The 16302-nt window shown below is 39.5% G+C and overlaps 1 protein-coding gene across 1 annotated transcript in view; it reads left to right on the plus strand.

Annotated features, from left to right (window-relative positions):
• The window catches only part of TIAM2 (TIAM Rac1 associated GEF 2), a 226628-nt gene that overhangs the window by 159897 nt on the left and 50429 nt on the right, over window positions 1-16302 (plus strand). The window contains exon 15 of the mRNA XM_075064570.1: window positions 6758-6861. Within this exon, the coding sequence (XP_074920671.1) occupies window positions 6758-6861 (104 nt within the window). The remainder of the gene's footprint in view (window positions 1-6757; window positions 6862-16302) is intronic.

Consider the following 16302-nt stretch of genomic DNA (forward strand, 5'->3'; position numbering starts at 1 on the left):
GGCGCCACTCTAGGGGGCGACCTGCCAGCCCGCTGGAGTTGCTAGGGTAAAAGTCTTCCGACGAACGTGCACGCGCGGCGCGTACACCTACTGGAATGGATATGAGCAACACATCTCAAAGAACAACAGTTACAAAGGTGAATAACCGTGTTTTTTAGTGAGTTTTGCTTGTGTCAGATCTAAGTATTTTAGTGAATATTTGTTAAACTCAAATATCTTCTTTCAAAACACTAAAAAGTTTCTCTAGTAAATTACTCTATAAGACATTTTTCTGGATCAAACAACACCTTCGTACATCCTTCCATTTAAATGCAGATTCAGGTATGTGACAGGGTTATAATTTGGCAGGAAGGAGGATAAGATACATGCTTTAATCAAAAGTAAATATGCTCTTCTAAGTTCCTGTAATTTTATTGCAAAAGAGTATCTACTGTTGAAAATATGAAATAGTTTTACTTTTCAGTAGAATAAGATGCTTTATCAGCCAGCCTGAACTATTTAATTTGAAGTTATGAAGTCTGCTTTCCAAGGGAGCATTGTTAGAGTTCATCCATTGATATTTCTGCTCTCCAAGCTATGGTGGAATGCTTCATCTACCACTCCCTGACTCTTTTTCAATAGATATTGAGGCACTAAGTCTACCAGGGCTTTACACCTTCCTGAGATTTGACTATGGACATACAGTGACTTTTATCAGAGACTTTGGAAACATGCTTTCCAGGCTTCTGGAACCTTGCCTTTCTCTTAACAGTAACATTTGCTAGACGAATAAGAGGAATTGCAGGCTTTCATAACTGGCGATTCTTGAGAACAACAAAACAAAACAAAAAAAGCTGCTTTCCATATGCCTGAATTAGTGTCTTTTACACAAAAAGCAGTTTCTAATTTCCATGTTATGGAAAATCTGTGTCATAGATCAGGCCACAGAGAGAGAACTCATCCTATGCTAAATATTGGCTGTGTTACAAGTAGTGTCTAAAGGATGCACAATCATTCAAGAAACTCATTGAATTGATTGTATCCTGCACAACAGGCTGGGGCTACTAATTCTTAATATATAGTACAATATAATAATTTTACCAAGTTGCAAATAAAAATGATCTGAAATGTGGGTCCAGCAAGTTTGTCTATCCTATGCCTCTAAACAATGCCATTATGTAGACTTATTGCCCGGCCACGTCTCATGTGTCTCACAGAAACCAGTTCAGATACTCTCGTGCAGTGCAACTATTTTGCTTTGTGCTAGCAGCAGAATCTGGGCATAGGAGTGGTGTTCCCCATCACCTCAGGTATCCTGTAGTGGAATAGAGCTCATGTAGCACTTATTACACCACTCCCCTTTCACCCTCTCTGTTGAGAGTGTGGGATGCACATTCCCCGCTACAGTATCAGTAGCTTGGGTCTCCTGGCAGCCAGTGTAACTTTAAGCAGCTCACAGGCTGCTCTAATTTATGCCCAGGCAATGGCTGGGCATCCAGCCAGCCCAAAGTCGGGGAAGCACAATGACTATCTTTGTACTCCCAGTCCCCTCATGAATTGTATTGTGTACTATAGCCAACAATCTAAGCCATCATCTATAAGGGTGAGTGTATGTTTCAGTCCCCATGCCTGTTCACACCTTGACTTCTCTGCTGAAACTACTACCGACTGGTGCAAATTAGTACCAACTGTGATAATGATCTTACTTGATCTGCTAGGAACTGGACTAGGACCACCATCTCATTTTAGATAGGCCACCAAATTTTCTTCAGGTACTATAGAACTGGACTGGATTCAAATGAGCAACCATAGTAGCATTTCATGAGGCAACAATTATATTTCTGCAAACAGCCTATCACACTACAGCTTATTAATAAGATCTGGCTATCTGCCATGGAGAAACTAGAATGAGTCCATAACAATTATTTCTATCTGTTGCTTGTAAACTTTTCTAAGGTGTCTAAAGCATCCATTTTCTTCTCATCCGAGTACAAATCAGGAGAAACTCCAGCGTTCGTTACACCCATGTAAAATCAGTGAAAGAGGACAATCAGGCCCTTTGGTCTTAGTAAGTTTTTTAACTTCTTTAGTCCTAAGTAATGCACAAGTGATGAAAGGCTTCAGTACAAACAGCAGACTATCTTAGGGTTTTCCATAGCACCTGTCAAGGTACTGTCTAAGTCGGTGATTCTCAACCCACAGCCCCCAGGCCACTTGCTATCTGATCAACACACCTGACATCCTCAGGGCCATTTAGCTTGTGTATATATATTGTGCGGATATGGCCCACATAACACAGAGAGAGCTACATCTGAGGCCCACAATGGTAAATAGGTTGAGAATCCCTGGTCTAAGTGCTCCTCAGATAAAGGAAGTCTTCATAGTGAGGTCCCCAGTCTGTTTCACGAGTCTTCTGCTCTTCTCCCTTCCACACTAGATGAGGGTTTGTTTAGGGGTAGGTGTATGTATTTTTGTTTGCTTGTTCTTCACTTCCCCTTTCACCAGCAGGGATGAAGACAGGATTCTTGTTGGAGAGGAGATATAAGAGGAGAAGGGGGACCAAAATTTGCTTAGCTACAAAATCTATTAGCAGAAGGCGCTGAAGATGATGATTATTCTTCAGGAGTGCTTGAAGAGTTAAATAATTTCCTTTAAAAATCTTTTAAGTATTTTATCAGTTATGTTTAAGGAGTGTAAGAGCTTGTTAATCTTTTACCAAGTTTGATGAAGACTGTTCTATCTACGCTTTTTCTCTGGGAATGAGTCCTCTGCAGCCCTCCCTTTCAAACTGCCCATTTCTCCTATTTATACTCTCCATTACTGCGGAATTTTTCATTGCAGTCACCACATTCTTGCCAGGACTGCCTTTTGAAGTCTATCAGGACTGCTTCTTAACCTGACAGAAGGCTAGTGTGAAGCAATGCAGAGAACCTTTCCCACTCCCCAAAGCTGAGCATGCTGTCTCCACAGCACTTTGAGCCTGTTCGGCGAGTCAGACTGGGTACATCTAATTTTGCTGTGCCATCTGTTCCTTTTTATATGGCGTTTGCTGAAGTTTTTCACCAATTGGCTATTGTCCATAATAGAGTGGCAGGTTGAAACACGCCTCCTATTATCCCCTTGGGATAGAAGGAGGCTTCCCCAGCTACAAGACTCTTGATGTTTGGTAACACTTGATGTGCTGACGATGAGTGTTACCAATTTTTCAAATTGTTCAGAAAAATTGAAATATAACAAGACCTGAAGTGTTGTGAAAAAAACTTCCATATTGATTTGCGTGTGTATAAATGCAGAGATGCAAGGACTGAGATTTCCTTACATGTGTGGTATTCTTGGACACTCCACATGTATTTGCCTTTTTCAGTGCACAGATGGGATAGTCAATATCTGTCCTGCTTGAATTGAATAATTAACAGTAAATAGCTGATTTAGGAAGCATATTTTCTTTTCAATTCTAGTGGTGGTTATGTTATTTCTCTTGAATGATGGTGAGTCATGTATCTGCCTGCCAGCTTGACAAAACATAGTATAAGTAATATAATTAGGAAGGGAGCTTATCAAAACATTTGTGCACATTGGGCCAAATCCCAAGATGTGCCGAGCACCTATAGCTCCCATTGGAGTTGTTGGTAATTATGGGTGCTGAGAGCTGCTCAGTACAAATTTTAGGTTGTATAGTTTGTGTTTGATAGCTTGAATATTAAAAGTCTTCTCATCTGTAAATGTGACATCCTCCAAGATAATTTTCTTTTATTTTTGGGGTCAGGAGGGAGGGGGATGTGCATGTGACTGATGTTCTTCTGCTTATCTGATTTTTTGGGACCAGTTCTGATGGCACACAGGAGCACAATCAAAGGATGTTTTGCTTTCATCACAAAAGGAAGAAATAAGAGAGACAAATTCCAGACCAATTGGCAGGCCATATCCTTCATTCCCAGTGTTCGTATCATATCCAACTTTTAGTTGGATGTAATATTCCCAAAATGGGCTCCTTCCCTGAAACTTTTTATTGTAACTAGGGCTGTTGATTAATCGTAGTTAACTCATGCGATTAACTCCAAAAAAAATTAATTGTGATTAATCGCACTGTTAAACAATAGACTATCAATTGAAGTTTATTAAATATTTTGAATGTTTTTCTACATTTTCAAATATATTGGTTTTTATTACAACACAATACAAAGTGTACTGTGCTCACTTTATATTATCTCTTTTATTACAAATATTTGCACTGTAAAAATGATAAACGAAAGAAATAAAATTTTTCAATTCACCTCATACAAGTACTGTAATGCAATCTCTTTTGTGAAAGTGTAACTTACAAATGTAGATTTTTTTGTTGTTACATAACTCCATTCAAAAACAAAACAATTTAAAACTTTAGATCCTACAAGTCCACTCAATCCTACTTCTTGTTCAGCCAACAAGTTTGTTTACATTTATGGGAGATACTGCTGACTGCTTCGTGTTCACGATGTCACCTGGAAGTGAGAACAGGCAGTCACGTGGCACTGTTGTAGCCGGCATCACAAGATTTTTACATGCCAGATGCGCTAATCTTGCGATGCCGGCTACAACAGTGCCATGTGAACAGCTGTTCTCAATTTCAGGTGACATTGTAAACAATACATGGGCAGCGTTATCTCCTGCAAATTGTAACCAAGCTTGTATGTCTGAGCGATTGGCTGAAGTAGGACTGAGTGGACTTTAGAACCTACAAGTTTTACATAATTTTATTTTTGAATACAGTTATTTTTTTTGTACATACACCTGTACCCTGATATAACGCAGCCTGATATAACATGAATTCGGATATAACATGGTAAAGCAGCACTCCGGGGGTGGGGGGAAGGGGGGCTGCACACTCTGGCAGATCAAAGCAAGTTTGATATAATGCGGTTTCACCTATCACGCAATAAGATTTTTTTGGCTCCTGAGGACAGCGTTATATCAGGGTTGAGGTGTAATTCTACATTTGTAAGTTCAACTTTTATTTATAAAGTGATTGTGCTACAGTATGTGTATTAGGTGAATTGAAAAATGCAATTTCTTTTGTTTTTTACAGTGCAAATATTTGTAATAAAAAATAAATATGAAGTGAGCACTGTACACTTAGTATTCTGTTTTGTCATTGAAATAAATATATTTGAAAATGTATAAATCATCCAAAAATATTTAAATAAATGGCATTCTATTATTGCTTAATAGTGCGACTAATTGCGCGCTTAATTCTTTTTAATCGTTTGACAGTCCTAATTGTAGCTTTTTAAAAAAAATTATTTCAAATTTAAATTGTGGTTACACCCTTTTCCCCCAAACAGAATCAGGCCATGTTGTGCTAACAGTAAACGCTGTATAAATATATGAGAAGACATAGTCATTGCACTGAAAAAAAAATCTTAAAACTCAAAAGACAAAATACATGTGAGGAAGTCGGGGGCAGAGTACTCAAGCAAACTGATTGAGGTGATGCATAGTGTGTCTCATGGGATTTATGTTTCTACTTCATGCCTGACTGCTCTATTTTCCTTGTCTTTTCCTTTATTTTTTGGTGAGAGTTTTGATGCTTGCCTATTTATTTGTTCTGTTAATTTTAACTGTCTCTCATTTAATTTTATCGTATTTAATTTTTTTATAGTTCTTTCTTCCTTTATTATTTGCCTGAGGTATTCTATTTAACGTTTCTGTACAGCACCAATCAGTATAATGAGCATTTTATACAGCAATTAAAGGGACAGTCCCTCCCCTCAGCAGATAATTAGCAGAGGCCCTGATCCTGGAAAGGCATCTGGAGCCACCCAGGCAGAATCCCCTTCAAGTCTAGTGTGCATATAGGGATGTTTTAATTGCTTCCCTGCTTAAGGCTTAGTCTACACTAGCAACTTATGTCAGTATAACTAGGTCACTCTGGAGTGTGGATTTTTCACACCCCTGAGTGACACTTACACCGACCTAACTCCTGATGTAGATGGTGCCACGTCAAGTGAGGGCTTCTGCTGTTGACCTAGCTACTGCTTCTTGCAGAAGTGAAGTACCTATGCTGACAAGGAAGCCTGCCCATGGGTGTAGGTAGGGTTTTCTCTGAAACCCTACAGTGGTGCTGCTGCTGCATTGGTGTAGCTGCGCTGCTGCCACCCTTTAAATGTAGAAAGCCTTTACTGTAGACAAACAAGTATTAGGGCTATACCTGGTGTGTGTTTTGTATTACCACAGGTGCTATATATACATTCAGCATAACACAAGTGGTTAAAATGTTGAGGGAGCCAAAGGCCACGAGAAGTTACTTATTCTAAGATGAGATTTTCTTTTTGACCAATTAAGGAATTTAAAACCAAGTCGTGTCCTAGAACGGCACGTTCATCCAAAGAGATTGGTTTTGTACATTTAATCATTTTGACTGGTCATCCCCATCAACTGGCACAGACTGCTCCATTGTAGACTGATGAGTCTACATTAGGAAGCATGCCATTAGCAAGAACGAAGAGATTTATTTTTGTAGATCAAATATGTGTGTTACTTCAGATGTTCTTTCTTACCAGCTGCATTTTTAAAAGCAGAGCTTCCATTCTGAAATTTGTCCATTTCTTTTTTCGTCTTGTGTTGTTAATACAGTAGCTTTCCCTATATATATCTCCTCCCCGCACCCCCCCCCCCCGAAATGACCTGACTAGAGCAGAGAGCATTTACAGATGAAAACAAATTGATTTCGTCTCCCTCTCATCATGTATAACTCTCTAAACTGTGGTGGGTTTTTGTCTTGTTTTTTCTTCAAATGCAGATTTTAGCAATGTGCCTGATGTCACCGCAGGTCTGAAGAGGAGCAGTACTGATGGCACTTTGGACCAAGTGCCACACAGGCAGAAGACTGACCCACCTTTCAGGGTAAGAGCATATCCTAGACATAGTGATAATGAACAAACAAATTGGAGTCATTTTAAGATGATGCTCTGCAGCTTGCAGAAAAGGGGGGTGGGTTATATGCCAATGTATTTATATATTTTCTTCTTATAAATGAATTTATTGCTTGTGACCCCAAAGGAGCTAAGATCAAGTTAAGCTTGAGGCCAGCCTTGACCTGTAACATCCCTGGGGCATAGCTGCTGTATCTCTAATGGTATTGCCATGTGGACAAATGGGAATAAGGCAGAGTTCACCAAATTCATCTTTGCAGGTCACCTAAAGGTGGGGTTTGAGCCTAAGGCTCAAGAGAAGATAACTTAGCATGCTAATCACTGCACCGTCTATGCCTTCTAAATTGGTTAGCTGTTCTCTAAATGGCTGTTAGCATTCTTATTCTTTGTGCTGCTGTTCCAAATAGTTTTATGAGGTGACCATAGCAACAGTTACTTAAGCCACTGTAGAAGGAGCCACTAGTTCTAAGTGCCTCCTTTTTTTTTTTTTTTTTTGGCTGCCCAGCCAAAAGGGATACGTGGGGCCTGATTTTTAGAATCATAGACTTTAAGGTCAGAAGGGACCATTATGATCATCTCGTCTGACCGCCTGCACAACACAGGCCACAGAATCTCACCCACCCACTCCTGTAACAAACTCCTAACCTATGTCTGAGCTACTGAAGTCCTCAAATCATGGTTTAAAGACTGGTACAGCGAATCCTCCAGCAAGTGATCCATGTCCCATGCTGCAGAGAATGGCAGAGGCCCTGGAGGATTTTTGCTTATCTGCTTTGGAGGAAAATTCCTTCCCAACCCCAAATATGGCGATCAGCTAACCCTGAGCATGTGGGCAAGACTCACCAGCCAGACACCCAGGAAAGAATTCTCTGTAGTAACTCAGATCCCACCCCATCTAACATCCCATCACAGGCCATTGGGCATATTTACCGCTAATAGTCAAAGTTCAATTAATTGCCAAAATTAGGATACCCCATCATACCATCCCCTCCATAAACTTATCAAGTTTAGTCCTGAAGCCAGATATGTCTTTTGCCCCCACTGCTCCCCTTGGAAGGTTGTTCCAGAACTTTACTCCTCCGATGATTAGAAACCTTTGTCTGATTTCAAGTCTAAACTTCCTGATGGCCAGTTTATATCCATTTGTTCTTGTGTCCACATTGGTAATGAGCTTAAATAATTCCTCTCCCTCCCTGGTATTTATCCCTCTGATATATTTATAGAGATCAGTCATATATCCCCTCAGCCTCCTTTTGTTTAGGCTAAACAAGCCAAACTCTGCATCTCCTTTCATAAGACAGGTTTTCCATTCCTCGGATTATCCTAGTAGCCCTTCTCTGTACCTGTTCCAGTTTGAATTCATCCTTCTTAAATATGGGAGACCAGAACTGCACACAGTATTCCAGATGAGGTCTCACCAGTGCCTTGTATAGTGGTACTAAGTCTTGAGTCCTCAAGGTTCATGGAACCTGGGTCTGGATTTGCCCCTTAAAACAGATTGTTGCCTCACTTGGGGCAATGTGGAGGTGCACTATCCTGCTAGGAGTGTTGGGATATGTTGTGCTTTGGGAATCAAAGCAACTGCTATGTCTTTTGTGAAGATTTATTGTACGCTGCTGTCTGAATCCAGCCTTCATGCCTATCTAGGAGAGGCGAGGCTCTTGTCCTGGACGCCGATAGTCCATGCAGTCTTCTACTCAGAGGAGGCTCTTTGTGCCCCTCTCCCACTTCTCCTTGCATACCCATCCACTGTAATCTTACCCAAGGAGTGTGTGTGAGAGGAGGGAGAACAACGGTTCTGGAATAGTGCAGAGAGACATGCAAATCAGATCACAGTCTGCTTGAAGGAGGACATTTTTGTACTTTTGCTTTGCAAGAAACATTTAGCTGCCGACAGGAAAGGAACAGACTTGTTTGTCAAAATCATTCCTGATGTCTTTTAAAATATGCCAGAAAATGGGAAATTAAAGAGAGTTCAGCAGGTTCCTGATACACAGAGAGCAATTCATTTATAGCAGTCATTGGATGGGATAAGCTACTGTGAGCTTCTAAATTATGTACCACTGCTACTTCCAAAAGAACTGGAAGGGATCAGACAGGTTTGCTCCCTGGTGACTCTTCCCTAAAATCTCTACCAGTTATACTGGTGCATAATGTGTTAAGTTATTTCCTGGACCATATTGCAGTTGGGCTCTTTGATTGGAATACAGTAATGCTAACGTTATTTTTAAGAGTTAACGAAGGGTGTCCTGGCTTTCTAGATGCCGTGGAAAAAATGGCTTGGCAATCAGATGCAATTTGATTTGATGAACCACAGCTGTAAATGAGTCTCTGACAGCCCTACAATTTCTGCAAATGGTTTTTAACTGATTGCCTTCTTTCGGTTGGAGGGTACCTATTACTGTCACAGCTCTTTGTACGACCCTGTCGATGTTTCTAATACATGTAGGATTTTTAGAGACAGCAAGTTAGAAAGTAGCCTCATTGTGCACATTTGATGACTGGGAACAAAAAGAAGTGGTTTCTGTTTTTGATTTAGGACTGTTCACCATATGAACAATAGGCACTCCTAATAAAAGCTAGTAGAAGAAAATAGTGCAACCTCTGAAGGTGTAGTATCTGCTTTTGTTTTGTTTTTTTCTTTGTCTCGCATATCTATATATGCTAGTTTGATGCATTTGTATGGAAGTACAGTTGTAAGGATATTTCAATATTATGTAATGTTACAGAAGTGTGGGGGTGAGAGTACAAGCAAGTACAGCATTGTTAAGAAGACATTGATGGTGGTAGGTGGTTCTGAACATATCTTGGAACAGGCAGTTTGGGGTTATTTTATTGGTGTGGGGGTGCGTGTGTGTGAGAGAGATGTTCATTTCCCAACAGACAACAGCTGTAGATGTAATCACTTGTTTTGTGGAAGCAGAATCCTTTGAACTTTCATTGAATTTTTCCTAAAACAGGTAAGTAAACAAAAAACAATCTTAACAAAGCTAAACACTTAATACAAATCTGTATGTTTGCTTATTAGATTTTATATTTGTACTTTTGGGGTTTTTTATTTTTCATTATATAGCCTCTTTCCTGTAACAACCTTAAGGATATTCTTTGCTGAGAATGCTCTGAAGAGAGCATCCAAATGAATTTCATGAGTGCATACTAATTTGGGGCAAAAACATCTTTTGTCATAGGGGTACTGCATTGACACTAACAATCTTTCATTAATTGTTTTCGTCCAGGAGACCGATGAATGAACTGAAGTAGTTTTATGTCTGTCTGTCAGTCCAAAAGTTAATTCATGAGATAACAGGAAGATAAAGAGTTACTTAGTTTCAGAAAATTAAACTTCTTGATAAGCTCTAAGAAATTATATAAAATAAGTAGACACTTAAATCCATCTGTTCTTGGCAATTCTGTAGTTTTGGCAGTTTTCCTTTCTCTGAGATGCCCAGTTCATACCCTTCTTAATAACTGCTCCCTGCCCCCATACACACACTTTTATTGTAAAATAAAAATAAAAAAAAAATTACTTTTAACACATTCCATGTTAATACGTTTTCAAACTGTGTTAAAATATTGTTTAAGTGGCAGTGGTATGTAACGTTGGCAATTGTTGTTTCTGCAATCTGTAGGCGTATTGTTGGCAGAAGAATAGAAGACCTTGAAAAATCTAGGGATGCAGCACGACTGCTGATTCAATTAGATTTAGTTGTGTTTAATCGCTCTGAGGTCTAATTTCTTGTGCTCATGGTGTTCACTGAAATGCTGATATATTGACAATTGCCAAGGATTGAGTCCCTCATATATTAAAGTAACATATGCTGCATTTTGTATTCAGTGCCTTATGTATAGTTACTTTTATTTTTATTCATAGGTCATAATTTATGAAAAATGTTTTCTGTAAACTGCAGTTTATGTTAACAGTGCAATTGCTAACTTGCCTATCTTTACTGTGTATTTTTGGTAGGTTCTTTTAATGCATTACACATTTTATTTTATTTTATTTTATTTTATTTTATTTTATTTTAAAGAGAACTAATGTTACCAAAGAAGGCACTCCTACTCTAAGGCTTTCTTGTAAGACTAATGTAATCTGACTTTCAGCTGCTATAATTCTTTTGAGCATTATCAGAGAAAAGTGCTTCTCGAAACAAATTAAATTTGAACAAAAAAAGGAAATACCTTAATGTAAACATTCTCTCTCTCTCTCTCTCTCTCTGATGTTAGATGTGTGTTTGTGAGAGTAGGAGAGAGATGTTTTCAGACCAGAGATTTACCAGATAATAATAAAAAAAGATTAGTTTACAATAGATATGAGTCACTCTTCTTTAAAGACATATTTTTTCCTTAGACTGGTTTCATGTCTCCAGATTGGCAAAATAGTTCACAAAATAGTTAATAATGCAAAGCATTTGAAATAACTTCACTGTGTTCAAAGCTGTATATTAAAGTTGTTATAAAAAGAATGGTTATTTCCCCATATTTACAAAATCTGTAGAAAAAATAGTTGATACTTTTGTTATAATAGTAGTAATAGTGGAATTAATGCAATAATTCAGAGTAATATATGCCAACCTCTTCAAAAACTGTTAAATGAAACAGAGTATATTTAGAAGATCATATTTTGTGTTCTTGACTAGCTGAATAAAAATCAATGATAATGATATTTCAGGTTCTCAGGTATTATGAATAATTTGATGTACTTTTTCAAAGGGCAGATCAGAATAAGTTGTGTAAAGCAGAAATGTGATCAGAGCAGTTGTCCTTCTTTCATTTTCTTTAGAAGAAAAACCCTACAGATGCCTTCTTAGCTTTTGCAAAATTGTCCATCTGGTGCTGAAATTGTATTTATTCAGAACCTGATGGATGTATTTCTTAGGACACTTGAAAGAAACCATTTCAGTTAAATTATGGGCAGGCAAATGCATGTCCATTTTGGACTGTTGGGGGAAAAAAAAAAGTTTTGTTATTTACCAAAGATAAGTGAACTTGCAAATTTCATACTGATCATGAGCAGTTGATATTTTCATTAAATCTGCCTGTAGGCAAGCTCCTGCACATTTCCAAACAAGTTAGGAGAGAACAGTTATTGGCCCCCATACATTGAGAATCCAGGTTTGTCCTACTGCTTCCACATGGAAGGAACCCAACAGCTATATTTTCAGAATATCAGAAGACTAGAAGTGCACACCTGCTGTGCATGCTCAGTATGCAATTTGCAAATGCACCTAACTTTGGCAAAAACAAGCTTTTCTTTTTTTTCTTTTGGTCCCAAAATATCCAAAATGTGCCTGCAGTAATGCATCTAATTTGCCTATACAGTTACTTTGAATGGCTGTGTAAATTTTGTGCATATTTATGCCAATGACCACTAATACATCTGACCATTTGCACATGCAAATAAACAATTTGTACATGTAATCTCAGTAAACATCTTTACCAATCAGGCACATGAGTCCTTGCACAAAGTGCACACAGTCCTAAACCTCTGACACTTTGAAAATATGGCTCCTTAGTAGGATATGTTAAAAGGCAGAATTTGATTTGTGTCAAACTGTTACCTTTTAACAGTGATCCTCACAACCCATTTCTTCAACAGATATGCACTTGGAGAGAGATGGGTGTGTGGATATGAACACACACACAACCTTCTCATACATCTTTCCATTGCTTGGCCAAGCCACGTTAAAAAGTGAATTTAGTGCTAATGCCAAAGTTTGGATGGATGGCTCTGGAGGCTTAAATCCTTTATTAGAGAATCGGTAAAACACAGACAGCAGCAACACAAACTTGTGTAAAAGATGCTACCAATGAATGCCTGAAAACATTTGAAATAGTCACTTCCTGTATTAGAAAAGGAAACTCTGCATTGGGGTCAGCACTGGAAAGGTTTGTTTAATATTCCATTGGTTCAGTATGGCTATTCCTATAATAAAAAGTCACTTCGCATTTTATAAATTTTGCTGCGCATCCATGTGGTGTTGGACATTTTGTAGCCCTTGTTGTTCACCTGGCCCAGCTGAGAGGGACACTCTTCACAGCAGAGGGAATCCCTTATCTTTCTACTGAGACTGCCTAAACATGGTGTTGAAACTTCTTCACTCGGAACTGTACTAACACCATCAAATTCTTTCAGAGACACAATGTTCTTAGATGGTGAAAACTCTGTCACTGTCCATTTATCCCAGATTCAAACCTAGATGAAGACTTCTGAACCCCATTTCCAATCCCCTGGCCCATTCAGTCCCCCCATAAACACATTTTTAAAAATGTGTTTATGTTGTTTGTTTTGGAGGCAGCCACAGTAGTTGCCACAGAATTGTGGAGCGTCAGGAGAATGGAGTGTGATTTTATTAATTTCGTCAGCGGGAAATTAATAAAATCATGTAATGAATGCCGAAAGCATGAGAGTGATTTTGCCGTCTAAGGGAAGGCACATGGCTATTGGGAATGGTGCATACTTTAACCTGTTTTCCAGCAATTAGTGTATGAACAGGTTATCCACAAAGACACATACTATGCATGAGTACAGGTGCTCATTATAGTATAATAAACAATGACCTTTGTGCTGTGGCTGCCAATCCTTGTAAACTGGTGCCATCCAGTTATGCTGTTGAGGACACTTATCCAGTAGAAACCAGACAGAGGCCACTAATTGAATTTGTGTGTATAAGCTATGGAAGGATGTGCTCTTAATCGGTAAATGTTAGTAACTGTCAATTTTTCCCTCCACCAAAAGCTGAATAGAATATTCTGAGAAGGAAAGTAATTTTTTTAAAAAAAGTATCATGTATAAAACATACATGTGATCAGTACAGATATGCCCTTTGATTTCATCCAGGATGTGGATGTGTGGTAGTGTGCATCATTCAGGCATCTGATTGCTTCCAGAGCAGAATTCTTCATGGATCAGGATAAATACTCTCTTATCTTGACATCCCAGAAATGTCCCCAGAAGAATACTGATCTTAAAATAAAAATGGGAAAAGGGAGAGCGAGAGTTGGGAGTGAGACAGTTTTGTGCAGTAAAGATTGTAAAACTCCTGGCTGGCAAATCCCATTATGCTGAACATATGAACAATTGGCATTAATTCAAATTGAAAGAAAATCAAACCGAGATGACCCAGGTTTCAGCAGAGGTATGTCTAGAGGAATTAAATAATAGAAGGAAGAAGCCACTAGCTGCTCACACATCCTGGCACACATTTTATGCATTGAGGTAGTTCCAGTAAATGTTGTTCATGAGTACAGCTTCTTATTAGCTCTTCTTTGCAATTGCCCAGGCAGTGCATGCATGCCCAGCATGTCATTTATTGCAAGAGAAAGAGCTGCCTGAAACTTTTGATCACCATCAATAAGACGTTCAGGTTTTTTTGTATGGTGAACAATTTTCTTTAGTAATTGGTAAGACCCCAGAACTAGTGGAGCAACCAGCAATTAATATCCTTACTCTGTTCTAACAGGGGGGGAAAAACCAGCGGTGAACATAATTCTCTTGAAATCATGTGTTGTTCTTCAGTGCAATCTGGGCATCATGCCAGTATGGAATCAAGATGTATTGCCAGAAGACAATCTGACATGGGGAAACAGTGTATCTTTCATCATTGCTTTTGCTTGGTTCAGTTGTGCCTTGCAGCCATAGCTCTCCACTGAAAGCAGTACACAGGCCCACTGGGAACTCTGAAAGCTACTGTACTACATTTCCAGATGGCACAGCATGTGCTGATCCCAACCAGCTTTGCTGGCTGGTGCATAATGGAGTTGGAGCCATGGCTCTGCCACCACCCAGCTACTTTTGGGGTCAGATAGCAGTTCTAGTAAGCCAGGGGTGAAATCCTGGCCCCACTGAGGTCAATGGGAGTTTTGCTGTTGACTACAGCGGAGCCAGGATTTTGCCTCACATGTTCAAGGGAGGACTGCAGTTGTGTCTGACACCCAGACAAGGTCCTAACACTTGCCCTCCAGTATGCATGAGCTACTTAGTAAAGGACTTTCTAGAAGTGTATCAACATCTGCTGCAAATCCCACACATTTCCTGTTGGTTGTGTGTAGCATTGATCATGCAGTTCAACCAAAATGAGTAAGAACCATGATGATGAATTTGTAGTTCATTTTCCAATTGTTCAAGCATGCCAAAAAGAAAAGTAGATAATTTAAAAAGCGTTTGTGAGCAAGTGTGTGAACTTGTGACTCCTTCTGTGTGCTATCATGCTGGTTTTTCTGGCTTGAAGTAGTAGCAGTCCTCTGGACACACTGACAATGAGTTTCTCGTTATTGAAATTCGGTGCAGATAGGGTGACCAGATGTCCCGATTTTATAGGGACAGTCCTGATTTTTGTTTTTGTTTTTTTCTTGTATAGGCTCCTATTACCCACCACCCCGTCCTGATTTTTCACATTGCTGGCTGGTCTCCCTAGGAGCAGACAACTCAGAGGAAGAAAACAAATCTATCTCTGATGTTTGCATGTGAGGGAAATTGGTGTGAGCCACATTGAAATGTCTCTTTCCTCTCTGCTACTCTGGGGAAAAATCCCCCAGGTTTACATGTGGACCAAAAAAGGAAGCACGATAGCTGCACCAATATAGTGCATCAAACACTAGTCTGCAATGTTTGTAATAACCTCTGGGGACTAAATTCTCTTTGTCAGCTACAGAGTACTGGATTCATTCTTCAAGGATGAGATGTCACTCAGTTCTAATAACAATAACATTCTGCACATTTTTGGCTTGTAAGGCAGAAGCATTTAAGTACAATTTTGTCATTTCCCTGGCTCTTGATGCGCTCGGCAAGGACAGCCTAACAGCAATTGAACACTGGAGATGGAAGCACAGTTGTTGTGCACTGCATGCAGGCACAGCACCAATGATATCAGAGTCCAGGGAGAGAATCATTCCAGCCAAGTGACACATCCCCGATGTGTCTCGTTGAATTGCGACATGGGACAAAATGAGGAGCTGTCCATAATGAGGACATAATATCAAATAGAGAGCTGCAAAGCCACATGGAGAGCTGGAGAAAGGAATGAGTCTCTGGGAGTCATAATCGCTACACATTTCAGAGAGGCAGCCGTGTTAGTCTGTATCCGCAAAAAGAACAGGAGTACTTGTGGCACCTTAGACTAACAAATTTATTTCAGCATGAGCTTTCGTGAACTACAGCTACAGCTCACTTCTTCGGATGCAGTCCCTACACGAGTGGCCAAGTGCTCCTTAGGAAATAGCTGGTAAGGCTATGGCTGTCTCTTCTCCTTGAGCCATCCCACCTCCTCTGAGGTACACCAAGTGAGAAAGCCCTTCATTCTTCTATGTGCAGGGACTGCAAGTATGATAGGTCTTTTTGCAGGCTATATGATGGCAGGGAGAGTATGTGTACCCCATCAAACTATCCATCCACTTATGCAGCTGTCACAATATT

Source organism: Chelonoidis abingdonii, chromosome 3, assembly GCF_003597395.2.
Source record: "Chelonoidis abingdonii isolate Lonesome George chromosome 3, CheloAbing_2.0, whole genome shotgun sequence".
NCBI lineage: Eukaryota > Metazoa > Chordata > Testudines > Testudinidae > Chelonoidis > Chelonoidis abingdonii.